The 14,742-nt window shown below is 38.3% G+C and overlaps 3 protein-coding genes across 3 annotated transcripts in view; 1 reads left to right on the top strand and 2 right to left on the bottom strand.

The window, feature by feature from the left end:
- Nucleotides 1-14,742, bottom strand: part of LOC135080467 (viral IAP-associated factor homolog) — a 189,970-nt gene that overhangs the window by 81,072 nt on the left and 94,156 nt on the right. The window lies entirely within an intron of this gene.
- LOC135080463 (AP-2 complex subunit sigma) lies at nucleotides 172-1,283 on the bottom strand. Its single transcript, XM_063975100.1, has 4 exons — nucleotides 1,210-1,283; nucleotides 977-1,126; nucleotides 728-901; nucleotides 172-479 (listed from the first exon to the last, which is right to left on the bottom strand). Exons 1-4 carry the CDS (start codon nucleotides 1,210-1,212, stop codon nucleotides 378-380), a joined length of 429 nt encoding a protein of 142 aa, XP_063831170.1. The 5' UTR covers nucleotides 1,213-1,283; the 3' UTR covers nucleotides 172-377.
- Nucleotides 1,498-12,134, top strand: LOC135080462 (hippocampus abundant transcript 1 protein). The gene has a single exon (XM_063975099.1). It carries the CDS (start codon nucleotides 1,975-1,977, stop codon nucleotides 3,421-3,423), a length of 1,449 nt encoding a protein of 482 aa, XP_063831169.1. The 5' UTR covers nucleotides 1,498-1,974; the 3' UTR covers nucleotides 3,424-12,134.

The following is a 14,742-nucleotide window of genomic DNA, read 5'->3' as shown; positions in this document are numbered from 1 at the left end:
GCACAACTTTCGAGATATGAGAATACAACTCCTCTTATTCAGAAACATTGTTTATATAGCTTTAGATTACCATTCGAAGAGAGCTTGACACTGAGCTCTAAGCTTAGTGACTGACTGATTATTACTACTAATTTTTATATTGATCAAAAACATACTAAGTTTTATTTGTTATTAAATTTGGTATTTTGCTGCTGTAAATGACTTGCATATTTCATCAGATGTTGATGGCTGATGCACTAAAAGGAAACATTGTAATACATTCAGCTAACAATAACTTCCTTTGTGATTCTAAATATACATTAGTGGAATGAGTATTGTCTATCCAATGCAAAAGATCCCCCTACATTAGAACCAGGTTGCATTCCGTTTGTCTGTGTTTACTCCAGCGAGTTCAACATGAGGAGCTGCTTCAGGACTTTAGTTTGTGAGGTCTCCCTTATCTCGCCAGCCAGGAACATTTCATCAACCACTGTGTATACCTGGAAATAGATAATAATACCAGTTATAACTTATTCGCTTAAAACTTGTAGTTAGTATAAGGGATAACAGGTTTAGGTAGCTAATGATTTTTTGAACATAATTTCATTTTAATGTTTAGATGTTGCAAATATCTAATTATTTATTTAGTTATTGCAATAAAATACATTAGAAACAGGATTAATAATAAAAATCTCACACAAATGCCGAAGAATAAAAAATAAGCACGAAATTGAAGGAGTTTTCTTACCTTGTAGAAGTTGAAAACCAAGTCCAACTCGCATACATTGTGGAAGTATTCATTGAGCACCTCGACGAAGTTGTGGATCGCTTCCAAATAGCACAAATTGTTATCATTTACGTCCACGCAGATGCAAAAGTACAGCCCCGCGTATCGGCGGTACACGATTTTGAAATTTCGAAACTGAAAACCGACAATTTCTATGAGTGACAACAAATAAAATTTTCATCAAGTTAACAGTTTTTGCGGCCATCTTACCTCAACGAAATTGGTGTGCTTAGCATCACGAACAGTCACAACGGCGTGAACTTCCTCGATAAGCTTCTGTTTCTCATCATCATCGAAATTCATGTACCACTTCGCCAACCGAGTCTTCCCCGCACGGTTTTGGATTAAAATGAAACGAATCTACAAAATAATGAAGGAAAAAAATTATCACATGAGGATAATGCAAATAGCTATTGGTTTATAATCCTTAAAATCTTTCTTACCATTGTAATATTCAATTTATTCGTGAAAAAAGGAGAAAATCGGTTTCGTTGACGCCTCCTTCCTTGCAGTTTGACAGTGATGACAGATTTGTGGATGTCACAAATAAAAAAAAAGTTCAAGTTGTCATTTTCACTAAGTCTATGTTTCTAATTTATATTAATAAAACAAGTCAAAAATGCAGTTAAGATTTTTTATTAATTTACTTATGTTTTTGTAAATTATTTAAAAAATCTAACAACAAATTATTGTATGACTAAAAAAAAGTACAAAAGTAGTTTAATTATCTGTGGTTTAATTTTTGTTTATGGTCTACAGATCTGCAGTAAATGTTGCCAGTTTAAGGAACTCAAAGATAGATTGGTAGAAATAAAATTAAGACTGATCACGGCCATCACGTGATCACGTCGTATATCGTAACTTAAATTTGATCTAAAGTTATTTAGAACCTATGAAGGTATGTAATTAGAAACAGTGTGGTAAGTGATAGTGATTATTAAGGACGCAGTATAATTAAAAAAATCATTAACTGACGCTTTTTTGTTGATTACTCATTGACTTGATACGTCATAAAGATTTTAGTTGAAATCGAAAATCATAATATGGCAACACGAATATTGAGTTGTTTTTCAATTTTCCAGTGGATTTTTGACGTTGCTTCTACTTGCTTGCTTGTGTAAAATCAAGTTTTCCTCCATGTAGTGCTTAGGTTTTCATAATGTGTCTAATATAAGTAGTTTTGTAGGAAAATACAATTTCAATTTTAAATGACGCCCACGAAGACCACCAAAACTGAAGTAGAAATGGTGATACGAAACAGAAAAACTGTGATAAGAGACGGGATTATGACAATGTCGGGTATCGGGGAGCCCTCGGTCTTCCACGCTCTCGTGGTCATCTTTCTGGAGTTCTTCGCGTGGGGCCTGCTCACCATGCCGATAATATCGGTCCTGAACGCGACGTTCCCGGATCACACGTTCCTAATGAACGGCTTGATAATGGGCATCAAGGGCATTCTGTCATTCCTCTCCGCGCCTCTCATCGGAGCCCTCTCGGACGTGTGGGGCCGCAAGTTCTTCCTGCTGGTGACGGTGTTCTTCACGTGCGCGCCCATCCCGCTGATGACAATAAACACCTGGTGGTTCTTCGCGATGATAAGCATCAGTGGCGTGTTCGCGGTGACATTCTCGATAGTGTTCGCGTACGTGGCCGACGTGACGACGGAGGCGGAGCGCTCGCGCGCGTACGGGCTGGTGTCGGCGACGTTCGCGGCCAGCATGGTGATCTCGCCCGCGCTCGGCGCCTACCTCATGGACCGCTACGGCGAGGCGCTGGTGGTGGCGGCCGCGACGGCCGTGGCGGTGCTCGACGTGTTCTTCATCATGGTGGCGGTCCCCGAGAGCCTGCCGGAGAAGGTCCGGCCGAGCGGCTGGGGGCCCGCCATCAGCTGGGAGCAGGCCGACCCGTTCGCGGCGCTGCGCAAGGTCGGCGCCGAGCGCACCGTACTGATGTTGTGCGTGGCGGTGTTCCTGTCCTACCTGCCGGAGGCGGGACAGTACTCGTGCATATTCGTGTACCTCAAACTGGTGATGGGTTTCGGAGTGGTGCAAGTGGCGATCTTCATCGCGATAGTGGGCGTGCTCAGCATCGGCGTGCAGGTGGTGCTCGGCGACCTGATGAAGTCGCTGGGCGCCAAGCACACGATCATGGTGGGGCTGCTGTTCGAGATGCTGCAGCTGATGTGGTACGGCTTCGGGAGCCGCACGTGGATGATGTGGGCGGCGGGCGTGCTGGCGGCGCTGGGCTCGGTGACGTACCCGGCCATCAGCGCCTACGTGTCGGTCAACAGCCGCGCCGACCGCCAGGGCGTGGTGCAGGGCATGGTGACGGGCGTGCGCGGGCTGTGCAACGGGCTGGGGCCGGCCATGTTCGGCGTCATCTTCTACCTGTTCCACGTGGACCTGAACGAGGAGCACGCGGGCGCGGCGGGCGCGGCGCGCGAGCAGGAGCGCATGGCGCGCGTGGTGCCGGGCCCGCCGTTCGTGCTGGGCGCGCTGCTGGTGATCTGCGCGCTGCTGGTGGCGGCCTTCCTGCCGGAGGACGGCGCGGCGGGCGTGCGGCGCGCGTCGCCCGAGCTGCGCTTCGAGGTGGAGCGCGGGCGGCGCGTGGCGGGCCCGCTGTCGCCGCTCATGGCGCCGGAGGCCGCGGCCTTCTAGCTGCGGGCCCCGGCCGGCCGCGCGGCCAGCGTCTGACTCTCAGTGAGGCACCGAAGCCGACTCGAGTGAGTGAGTTCCGAATCCGATTCGATCCGCACCGTTACATTCCCGCGTCTCCTAACGCTTGGTGTTTTTTAAGCTTTACGACTGTTTTTGTAATACTTTCGACTCGATTGTACATATTTTGTCGGATTAAAATCATTGAAATCATCTTACGAGTCCTCTGTTTCGTATTTTGAGCCGAGCATCACACAACAATCTCTGTTTTGGCCTTTTGGCGTATTGATTATATTCAATTTATCTGCATCGATGAGTCATGCTTTGATCACAACTAGTGTAACACTTAAAGACTTTATCAATTGCATGGAATTGATGTAATCGTAAACATAAAAAGCGACATCTTCACATCATAATGATAGGGTATTTTAAAAACTGAACCTAGATTTAGCCGTGTCCATTTAAATACGAGTTGTATACATATTGTATTTTAAAGATGTGTTTTGCGGCCAAAACTTCTAAAGCTTGTATGATAAGCAATACAAAGTGAAATTAAAAAACTACTATTACTTTATATTTATGTATATTTATAGGAAAATGGTTACCAGAAGTACCTACAAAATAGCTAAATTATTTTATCTAAAGAGATTGGAAGCATAAAAGTATTGGTTCTTATGAAGTTTTAGTTTTTAATTTCCAAATAGATTTTTTTTAAAATTAAATATAGTTTTTAAAAGCAAAATAATTTGGCTTGTATAATTTTGGACTCAAAAGATATAAACAAAACTCAATAATATAATAATTTAGAATGATTTGTTAAAAAAAATATGCAAATGACTATATCAAACAAAAACTTAGTTCTCACAGTGCAAATATACTCATAATGACATCCACTTTACAGCTCCCCCTACTGGGGCATTGGCCTCCACACTCACTTCTTATCTTTTATTCTTGTTTATTTTCAACCTACATAAGTTGGTAGGTACAGTTCTGTAGAACTGAACCTGCAGATGTATTTGTTTATAACTTAACATAATTTAAATAAGGAAAACCAGGAATATCTGTAGTAACTCAGTTTTATCAAACAGTGTATGGCAATACAAAATTTTAATGGAAATATTGGCTATACATTCAGTGTGCTTAGTCATGATTTGACCTCCAACTTTTTTGCCTTTAAGGCTGTATTCGAATGATCAAGGTATAATAGCCAGTATGACAATAATTATTAGAGCAGAAAATGCTAAAATGCGTGGGATTCCTCCCCATTCTATTAAATTAGTTCCATAAAGTCCAACTATCTTTATGACGATCCTGACAAGTTCGAAGTTTGACGCCGGCATACTATGCATCCTTAACTGCCTTAATTGTCTGCTAGAATAACTCTAACGAATGATTAACTCTATTAGTGTCAAGATGCAGGATTTGGATTCCCTAATTGTTCATTTTAATTAGGCATTTTATTTTAATATTACTAAACCTTAAGTTTTAATACAATTCCAGTTACGCTAATAACAAAAAGGTTCAGAAATTAAGCTCTTAAGTTCGCGTAAATCTCTAAACCAGCAAGGCCTAAAATGTTTTATACGTTTATAGCCTTACAGCAATGTCCTTCAGTTAGCTGACAAGAAACCATATAGTCAAGTGGCGCCGTATCTCACGCCAAACTGAACGTCCTGGCACTCGGTTCCGCGAGCCCATAAATTTGGTGACTCCTTACTGAACGCGGCGAATGTGGGTCCATAATAACGGGGTCACGGGTGTTTCTGTCTTTGTTGGGGTTGCCTTTCGTGTTTAATGGCGCTGTTGCATGCGCCCGAGTGATGCAGTATCTCAGTTTTCTGCCGAGTTAAGTCAATAAAATACTTTTGCGACGGTCTTTTGTTTTGACGTAACTTTGCGTCTTTCGGATATTTTTGTCAGGACTTCCAAAAGTGCTTTTATACTTGAGATATGTATATCATAATGTTCGATCGTTTGGCCTGACTTTCCAGAAGTTCATGTTCACCTTTACCTTCCATAACAATAAAACGTTAGACATTTGTATATTCAAAATCTTTTATAAAACCATACTAACTTCCCCCTCGTTTGACGACTCAAGTAATAAAAAGTCCTTCAGTAGGACTTGAAAAACTCCCAACATAAAACAGCTGTTCAGCCTGGCAGTGACATAGGCCACCAAAATCGTAATGCTGCCAAAAGTGCCAAAACTTACCGCTGTATTGTGAAGTATCGCGTGAAACCACTAAAAGTATGAATAATTTATTTAACTTGGGAATACTTCTTTATAGCTACGAAATCAATAACACTTCGACTTATGGCGAGGTCTACAGCTACTTAAATTTAATGATGAGGCCTTTGTAGCCACTTCACTTGCCTATTTTCTTTTGGTGCTAACACTAAGCCAAGTTAAGCTATAGCTCGACTAAAATTAATAATTTGGAACATCGATGCTGTCAAATTGTATTTCTTATTAGGAGTGTAACTGTGTAACTCACTCCTTAATCCTTGAGCATTGAAGCCCTTCCATTTCTTCAGGCTGTAGGCCGTTATTTTTAACCCACCCCTTTTCTATATCGTACTCATTCACTAGGCAATATAATTAAGCAAATTATGTAAGAAAAAGTAACGCTAAACACGCAATAGAGGTGTGTAGCTGATATATGTTTACCAGCTACTTGTTGACTCATTTACAACGGCTTAAAAACTTCCACCTCTGCTAACGAAGATCACAGTTCCTTGCGAAAGTATGGATTCAGTTCGGATTCATTTAGTTATTGTTTTGAATTTTCTCTATTGACTGAGTGTGGAAGATATTTGACGTCAAATAACAAATACGCTATCACTTTAAACTCTTATTGATGAATCTATATGACCCCGGTACCAAGATTCCGTCGCGCGAAAAAACGCTAGCACCCTGCTGCTAGGTCGTATCGTTAACGATACAAATCAATACAAACTAACAACAGAAGGGCTGCCGCAATATTTGCACAACGCGGCTCTCGCTATCTTTCAAAATCATATTTACGACGGAACATAGCGAGTTAATGACAGGACTTTTAATTTCTTTAGCACCTAACAAAGCTGCCACCAAGATTGCATTTTATTATCAGCTATTTATCAAGTGACCTTGGACAATGCAAGTTCTTTATTAGTAACTATCTATTCTGTACCAGTACTAAATGGTCTGTCTACCATAACTCATATTCTGATATTAGGTCTAGAATGGGTTAATAAAATGCCTTTATGATGTTCGGGCTTCTCGAGCGATGTCGGATTTCAAGTTATAAAACACGAAATGTAAGAACATAATTTAGGTTTTTACAATCCAGTAAAAATAATTCTGGGTAATGTCCTAAAGCTCTTTTCAGGGAAAACCAGTCTGAATACTTTGATTGGTACAATAATAATACAGAATTAGATTGGTTGAATTATTTTATAAAAAATAAAATATTCTGAGTAATGATGCCACAGAATAGTTGCCCGGCCATCTTCTTGTGGAATGCTCTCGATAAGAGTATCGTGAAATTTAACGTGATAATTAGACGGAATCACGCCAGACCACTGATAACACTTTATTGACAAATATTTATTAAAATTAATAAAGGTCAAGGCAATTGATATCCACATTCTAATCTAACACGACTGATGAGCAACGTAAACACAGCTAGCAGACAAAAATACTCATCTATTTTAAATTATCAACGCCCGAACCTAGGCAATGTTATTAAATTGCAAATTAAACGGTCCAGACAAAAGATTTTAAGCTCGAAAGCAAACATTGTATTTGCTTAGCTGCTCTGATGAAATAACCATTGAGTATTGTTTTCGACGCCTACGTGAAGTGTGACGTCAGAGCATGGTAAACGCTAGGTAATTTTGCTGTAACTTTATTCCAACATTTTCCCCGCTAAAGAAAAGGGAGAGTTCCCTAAATTGGTTATTTACTTTTATAGTGAGAATAATACAGCTGATAATATGATTCGCGGTATTTTAGTCATCTTTTATCTCGAAACTGGTTGCTATGCTAATTTAACAACATTTCAAAAGTTTTGGCTACGTGGCCTTATAAAAATAAATAAATGCCAGAGAGTACTGAACATCTTGTACAGATAAGAAAACATTTCACAACACTGATGTTGGCGTTCCAAATATTTTCTATCTCAACCAAACTTTAGTTTGTTCTTCGTTACCAAACGTTCAAGGCCGTTCGTTGACAACAAAAATGCCCAAACTAACGTTAGCCGTGCATTAACCAAACTAACTTGAAATTGGGCCGTAATAATTCATAACACAAGCGCTACTAGTCTGTATGAGGGTAATTATAAAGTTAAATTGCTTTAATCGAAGCCGAGTAACAAGTGTTAAGGCCAAGTTGAATGACGCTGCATCCGAATCATCACAAAAACTTGACTACGACCCACAGACAAGATGTAGAATCACAATAAATAATTATATCGACGAGCTGTAATACCGCTTAGCGACTAGCGATGTTACGTAAAAGGTAGGGCACAAAAGGCTCTTCAGAAACAAATTATTTTCTGGAGATAGGACGAAGCATAAAGGGATGGAAACGTAAAGGAATCGAAACGAAAATTGAAGCGACACGACACGGGGCCAACTTGACCCTAAAACAGCTATTGTTAAAGGCACAATTTCATATAGCATGGTTATTTTGGTTATATGGAAAGGCAAATTATTGTGTCGCGGCATGCAGATATGATCACGGGACACGTAATTTTCCTGAAATAAATGATTTTTTGGTTATATTCCGCAACGTATCAGCTATAATGGCCGTGATTGCCGCATTGTCATTTGAGTATAATGAAAAATATTATAATTTCTCAAATGCAATCACAAGTCAATCGGACCGTAATTAGTTGAGTAATCTTCTTTTTAACTGTTTAATTACCTTAGTTGAATAAGTTGACCAATCCTATCAACGTCCGCCATTTTTTGTCAAATGAAAAGTTATTATTCGATAAACTCCATTAAAATTGCTTTGAATCTATAACATGGAGGGTAAGCAGGCATCATGACAGATTGTAATTACCGACCCGAAGACCCCAGGGACTGCGGCGGCATGAGGGTATTTTCACTTTTACCGCCTGTGCTCATTATGACTTCGATCCGATCTGAAACATTTTCCTGGTATTTTATATAAGTATTTATTATTTATTTATTGATAAAGGTACACCAACAGCAATACACATTTAAGACTTTCACAGTATACAACACATATTACCTGAATTAAAAGTAACATTTCCCAGTATTATACAAGCCAAACTTTTAGCATACCTTCAGTAGTTTCTATTCTGAAACAAAATCTGCCTCATTCTTTTTTGATAAATTTAAGGTATCTTATGGTTTTTAATTCGTTTTAACTAAAAAAAAGTTTTTGTGTGATGTGTGAGCTCTACTAGTATTTTAGTTCTTATTTTTGAGTATTATTTTAGGGTTGTTTTGAGTCTTGACGACGTCGTTCTTGCGAATATCGATTACTTACGTATGTCTGAGTTTTACAAGTTCATACAAATGTTGGATTCTTATAAAGTTGACTGTCGGTGTGCGAAGTCGTCAAGACAGAGATTGCCTCTCGAAGGAGACTTGTGTAATTGTAAATAAACTGTAAGATAGTGTAATTTGTTTCCCTTTAGGAGGTAAGTGTTGAAACGTTCACATTTTATTTGTGTTGAAAGAGACTTACTTTTCGACCGGAGCGACCACCACTCCGCGTTTCTGAGTTGAATAAAAAAAAATGTTTTTATCTAAAAACTAAATTAAATTCTCGTGCTAAACTGTAGATTTGTAACAATTTTATTAGGTGCCTGAGCAAATGTTATAATTTATGTATGTATTTGTATATTAAAATTGTAATATAGTGAGACAAGTATGTAGACTTATTAATTGTATTGTAACTATAAGCACTATCATGCGGTACATATTTTTGTTACTACTGGAAAAAATCACATATCTACGTAATTTTCATACAGCTTGTTTGGTCAGTGAATATTGTCGTGTCGATAGACATGGATAACACTGCACAACAGCATTTCTGATGATTGGGTTATGTTACATGATATTAGTCCAATTTTTAATGACGATTTCAAATCTGTGATTGAAATATCTGTATCAGCTCTGGTTAAAAAAATATGACACTTGGGTCTTTTTGTAAAAAAACACACTTTTTTTAGAGATGATCCTATTTTATGAAGTTGTTAAGTTGAAAAAACTTTCTTTTATTTGACTTCCTTGCTGATGCTGAAGGCAGACAGCTCTTCTGAATGATTCAACAGCAGTCAGCCATCATGTGTGCATTCCAGTGGCCCTGATAGCGTCCCTCTATCGTACGAAGGCCCTGGTGGATTTGCTCGCCATGTTCTTCACTTAGATCCTTAAGAGTTGTGATAAAATTGTTCAGGTGATTGCGAAGAGAGTGTAATTCGATGTTTATATTACATCCAACCAAAAAAACATGTTTGTAAGTGACTCATACGTTGTTCGATGTGTAAGAATAGGAAGATTTTTTCGGATTTTCCAAAAAAAAAATTAAAACGCCAAAATAACTCATTCCATGTCTTTTCGGAAGACTTGAAGATCCTAAATCTCTAAAACGATCGTTTAAACCATCTTGGCTACATGGTTTTGAAAATTTCGGGTCACATTCAAAGTCTCTACCACACTGACAGTTTTCGCCTCAAAATCCTCATGTGAAGTATCAACATGAGGTTCAGGTGACTTCTTAGGGTTGAAAAGACGTCTACATGCCAAACGTATGCAAGGAATTACTATTTAGTTCAATATTTTTTGGTTAATACCATTTTTGTTCAAAAATAAAAATAACAGTCGTCGCGATGATTCAAGGGTTCCTTTCAGATCATAGCGGTTTCGTACCTAAATCTACACATATTCTTATTTGTTTATAAACGTAAAAACTCAACGCATCTTTTCCACGCCTTTTGCGGAATTCAAGGCTTATCTTTCATTTCCACTGGGTCCCCAAACTAATTTTTTTAAGCAAATTTTACGAACTTTGTCACATTTAAACGGATTATTTAAACATATCCTCTCCGCAAATGAAACAAAATTGATTTAGATAATTCACACAAACACTTCTTAATGCTACCATATTAAATTATACAAAGAAAACATAGTATTTTTTGAACTGTCGGCGAATTAAGACTGAAATTTAGCAATTTTTGAGTGAAAGCTATAACACGTAAACAAGAGCTGCTACGAAAAAATGGACGGCAGATTCAGAATCAGCGACGTCAAATTAGTAAACATCATGTAATGAAAGTCAATCATCAGCCAAAAGTTGCAATTTTGTTGTGCAGTGTAATAATTATGAACACCTTGTTTCAGCGACACGACAAAATATTATCAATTTTGTTTCGTGAAATTTGCCAAATGAAATCTGTAGTAAACCTAGACTAAATAATGATAATGTTATAGGAATAGAAAGTATTACTACATTAGCTATTTCAGTAAAGCGACTGTACGAGTCAATTAGCTCTCGTGGCAGCGCGTCCCGCGACCTAGGCCTTCGCTACGGGCTCCTGTCAGACATTGATTCGATGCGCGGCGCTGGCGTGGATACCAAACAATACTATCATAGCCACGCCAGCTTTTGAAGACGATTACAGTTGGATAGAGGCGGAGAAACCCTTCAACAATTTTGACACGAAATCCTAAAAAAATAAAGTTATTTTTATGAACTGATTCTTAACTCGAGTACTGCGGGCAGCCTTTTTGCCTTGAGACAATCCGTCCTCTGACCCCTGTATTTTATTGTTGTACCCTATTATCTGAATCTTGCCTTTTTGAGACACTCGGGTCCGAGCCCGAGCCGAGTCAGTGCTGACACGACCTCAAGAGCTCAATTTGTAAAAAATATTTTATATACCTTTCTGTACACTGAAAAAGCTAAGCATTTCCTTAAGAGTGAGATATTTATTTTCCCTAACAATCTATTTAAATTAATGGTGAGATGGTATTTTAATAGAACAGTACAAGTGTTTTTCCATGAACGTTGTTCAAAGTAAGTGATAATGTATTCCGTGCACAAGGGATAATTTTGTATTGTAAGACTAAATAATAACGAATATGAGTAAATAGATATAGTTTTCACAGAAGTGCGACGCGAATAGCTGTTTTAATAACTGGAAAGGCAAAAATTGTGCTTTGCGACTCTACGCGGTCGGTCGTCGGTCCGCCTGGCGCTGGCCCGAGCCCGACTTGATCTCACTCACGCGGACCCGCGGCCGGCTGCGTGCTCCCCATACAGAGGACTCAGTGCCGAGATGTCAGCTATCTTTACAACTAGAACTCAGTCCTATTTCTCCCCATTTTTTTTTAATAAATGAAAAAGGACGGGACTACATCGAGCTATGTTCAGCGATTTGCAAATTGAAAATGCTTTTTAAAATATAGTTTTACTTTGATCGCGGTATCTTGTCTTTTTTCACTCGCTAAGGCGAGCGGGAGATTACTGACTTTTAGTTACAATGGAAATAGCGAACATCTCGACGTCGAGTCCAGTAGCGAGTTATTATTTAGTCGTATATATGAATATTTGGAATCTAAAATATTTTCGAGTATAACGTTGAATGTACAATGAGTGGAGGAGTAACTGTGGCACGAGTGTGCCTCCTTGTGTGATCACGTACCATACTGTGCTTCTATGTTGGAACATTAATAAATCTGATTGTAGCCAATTTGTAGTTTCCCTGCGAAGTAAAAGGTCTGTATGACGCCGCTGGCATGGCTCCAGGATCCTCGTTACGTATACTGGAACTCCGAGCAGCGTTATACAGTGCGCAGGTTGGCAAAAAATGAATTTATGTATTTTTTCCGGAAACGGAGCCTAATGTTTTAATTTCGTTTTGATACCGCTTAATGAAGTAGGTACACAGATTCCTGTTTTCCTAGAATATGTTAATTCTACATCGTTGTTACAATAATAATCGTTTTTGCCAACCTGCTTTTTCCATCCTGTGTGTTTGTATTAAAATATAAAATACGTCTGTTTTATAGCTTGCCATTTTATGTCAATTTTCTTACATAATGTAACACATAGTCAAGGCATTCATACATTGTCTGTTAAAGGAAAAACATGCTTACATAAAACTGTTTATTGTTAAGGAAATAACTATGAACTAAACATAAAGCAAAATTAGGTGATAAAATGGCACAAAATAATATGGGCCTGTTATTAAATGTTAATCAATGCTTCAGTAAAATTACTTAAATTACTGTACATATGACACGTTTAGCTACAGCGAGTAATACTTCTAAAAACGTTATCAAAAATGTTTCGACAAACAATATAACAATATAATTATCTTGATAATAGACGGCTTTATTTATATTACAGCTTAATGTGAACTGAGAGAACACAGCCGACGTGAGTGCGGTATGATGTGAAGTTTGCATAAAATTAACAGTCTTCGAATCACGTCAAATCATACGCTTACGGTTGTCAATTAAAATGGAAACACGACCCGCTCACGTCACGTCGTCTGTATGCCCATATAGGCGTCAATAAAATAAAGTTAAGATACAAACTCTTTAAAAAAAAAATGCATCGGTTATAAATATAATATCAAACATATGGGACTCGTCGTTCCCATCGCTGTAATTCCCAGTGTTTAGACGTCTACATCTTAATGGAAGCTAGCCAGCCAATAAAACCTAACCGGCGAAGGTTGGGTAGTCCCCGGGGAAAGTTAAACTGTATTGGGGTTAATTGGATGTAAATTGGAGAAGTTTGAAGTTTAGTTCTAAACATAATAAGGTCAAATGTCTTAATTACTGCGCGGATTTTTCTTGTCATGGTTTTGTTGCTCTCGTATAATGGTTAAATTAAATAACTTACTTAGGTAGTAAGAGTGAATTTGTTTTTGACACTATAATCTCGAAGTCTAACAGCAGCTACTTTTAAAAAGGCGATAGATGACAAAAGGTTTCCCTGTGGCACACAATTAGCGTACTTGATGTCTTCCGCGGTGGTTAATTGGAATTTAATTACGTCAGCATTATTACTTTATGACTGGTGGTGTTTTGGAGATAAAGAATTGAAGGAAAGATATTGAAAACTTGTAATTTCATTAAGAAACTTGTAATCTAATTAAGTAAATGGAAGAAGTGATTAGAAAATAATGAGAAATAGAATCATACGAGACTAAGTAATAACATAAATGTGACGTATGTAGTAGTAATTTCCAATTATTACTCACACACGGCTGTCTGTGTTGACTTACAAGCGCGGGTGTGTCATCCATATCAGTATGTCACAATACCACGTGCCCTAATAATGGGCCGCCATGCCACTGCGTTTGCGCTTGTACATTAAAACGCAGCGGTTTGTATTGTATTTGTATGAGAGTCACGCAAAGTTGTAAATTTTTGGAGGAACACTTATCGCGATAGTAGTTTAGCACATTGCTCTCATTTTGGAGGGTAAAAATAGGGGCACGGTTTGTGTGAACGATAGTTTATGGCACTTAATCTAAGATGTTCTGTGCTATCAAAACTACAAACCTATCTTGATAAAACTATGTCAGCTCATTCTTTTATTATTTGTGATAATTGATAAGACTTTAAATAATGTCAGAGACTTCTTGGAAGTCGAGAGCAGGAATTTTCCGCACGGCTTGGTTTTCATTGAAAGATAAGTGCTGTCTCAGAACAGCTTTTACTTACAAACGTCGGATGTCTATAACAAAAAACTACGTCTAAATTGGTTTGTTCAAATGCTCGTTTTTATATCTATTCAAATACATTGTCATATCTGAGTCACTGCAGAAGCATCAAACATTTGATCAGCGAGTAAAATAAACATTTACTAGGGTAATATAAAATTATAGTTTAGAACCAAATGGAACTATTTCCGTTATTATGTAGTATTGATTGAGTGCTCTGAAACGGGAAATCTTTCACAAACAAAAAGTTTGTCTGGACATTTAAAATGTCTCACAGTTTCTTCGTCGCTGCCAAGAGATGGCGCGCGCTGTAGTTTAGATCGCGGTGGCGAAAAATGTCATAATCATTCATTAGTATAATATTATCCGAACCCAAAAATATTTAAATAGATGACATGCAAGGCCAGCTTGAAACATGATTTAGTTGATTTTCAACCCTACACCGGGGTTATCCAAAATTTTCCATTGAAAATGGTGAAAATGTTTTTAAACAATAGTCATAATCGCGATACCGTCATATAATTATAGTTTCCGTCCATTAAACTCGTACATTTGTATTACTTGGACCATAAAGATTGTGAAGATTACAGCTTACAGCGATAATAACCAACATGAAACATTT

Source organism: Ostrinia nubilalis, chromosome 18 (genome assembly GCF_963855985.1).
Source record: "Ostrinia nubilalis chromosome 18, ilOstNubi1.1, whole genome shotgun sequence".
In the NCBI taxonomy this organism is placed as follows: domain Eukaryota; kingdom Metazoa; phylum Arthropoda; class Insecta; order Lepidoptera; family Crambidae; genus Ostrinia; species Ostrinia nubilalis.
Note: the sequence above shows the minus strand (reverse complement) of the source record. Positions and strands in the feature narration are given on the sequence as shown.

Coding starts and splice junctions, on each gene's coding strand:
- LOC135080463 (XM_063975100.1), bottom strand. Junction 902..976: donor AGCACACCAATTTCGTTGAG/GTAAGATGGCCG, acceptor GTCGGTTTTCAG/TTTCGAAATTTCAAAATCGT. Junction 480..727: donor TGGTTTTCAACTTCTACAAG/GTAAGAAAACTC, acceptor ATCTATTTCCAG/GTATACACAGTGGTTGATGA.
- LOC135080462 (XM_063975099.1), top strand. CDS start 1,975: ATGACGCCCACGAAGACCACCAAAACTGAAGTAGAAATGGTGATACGA.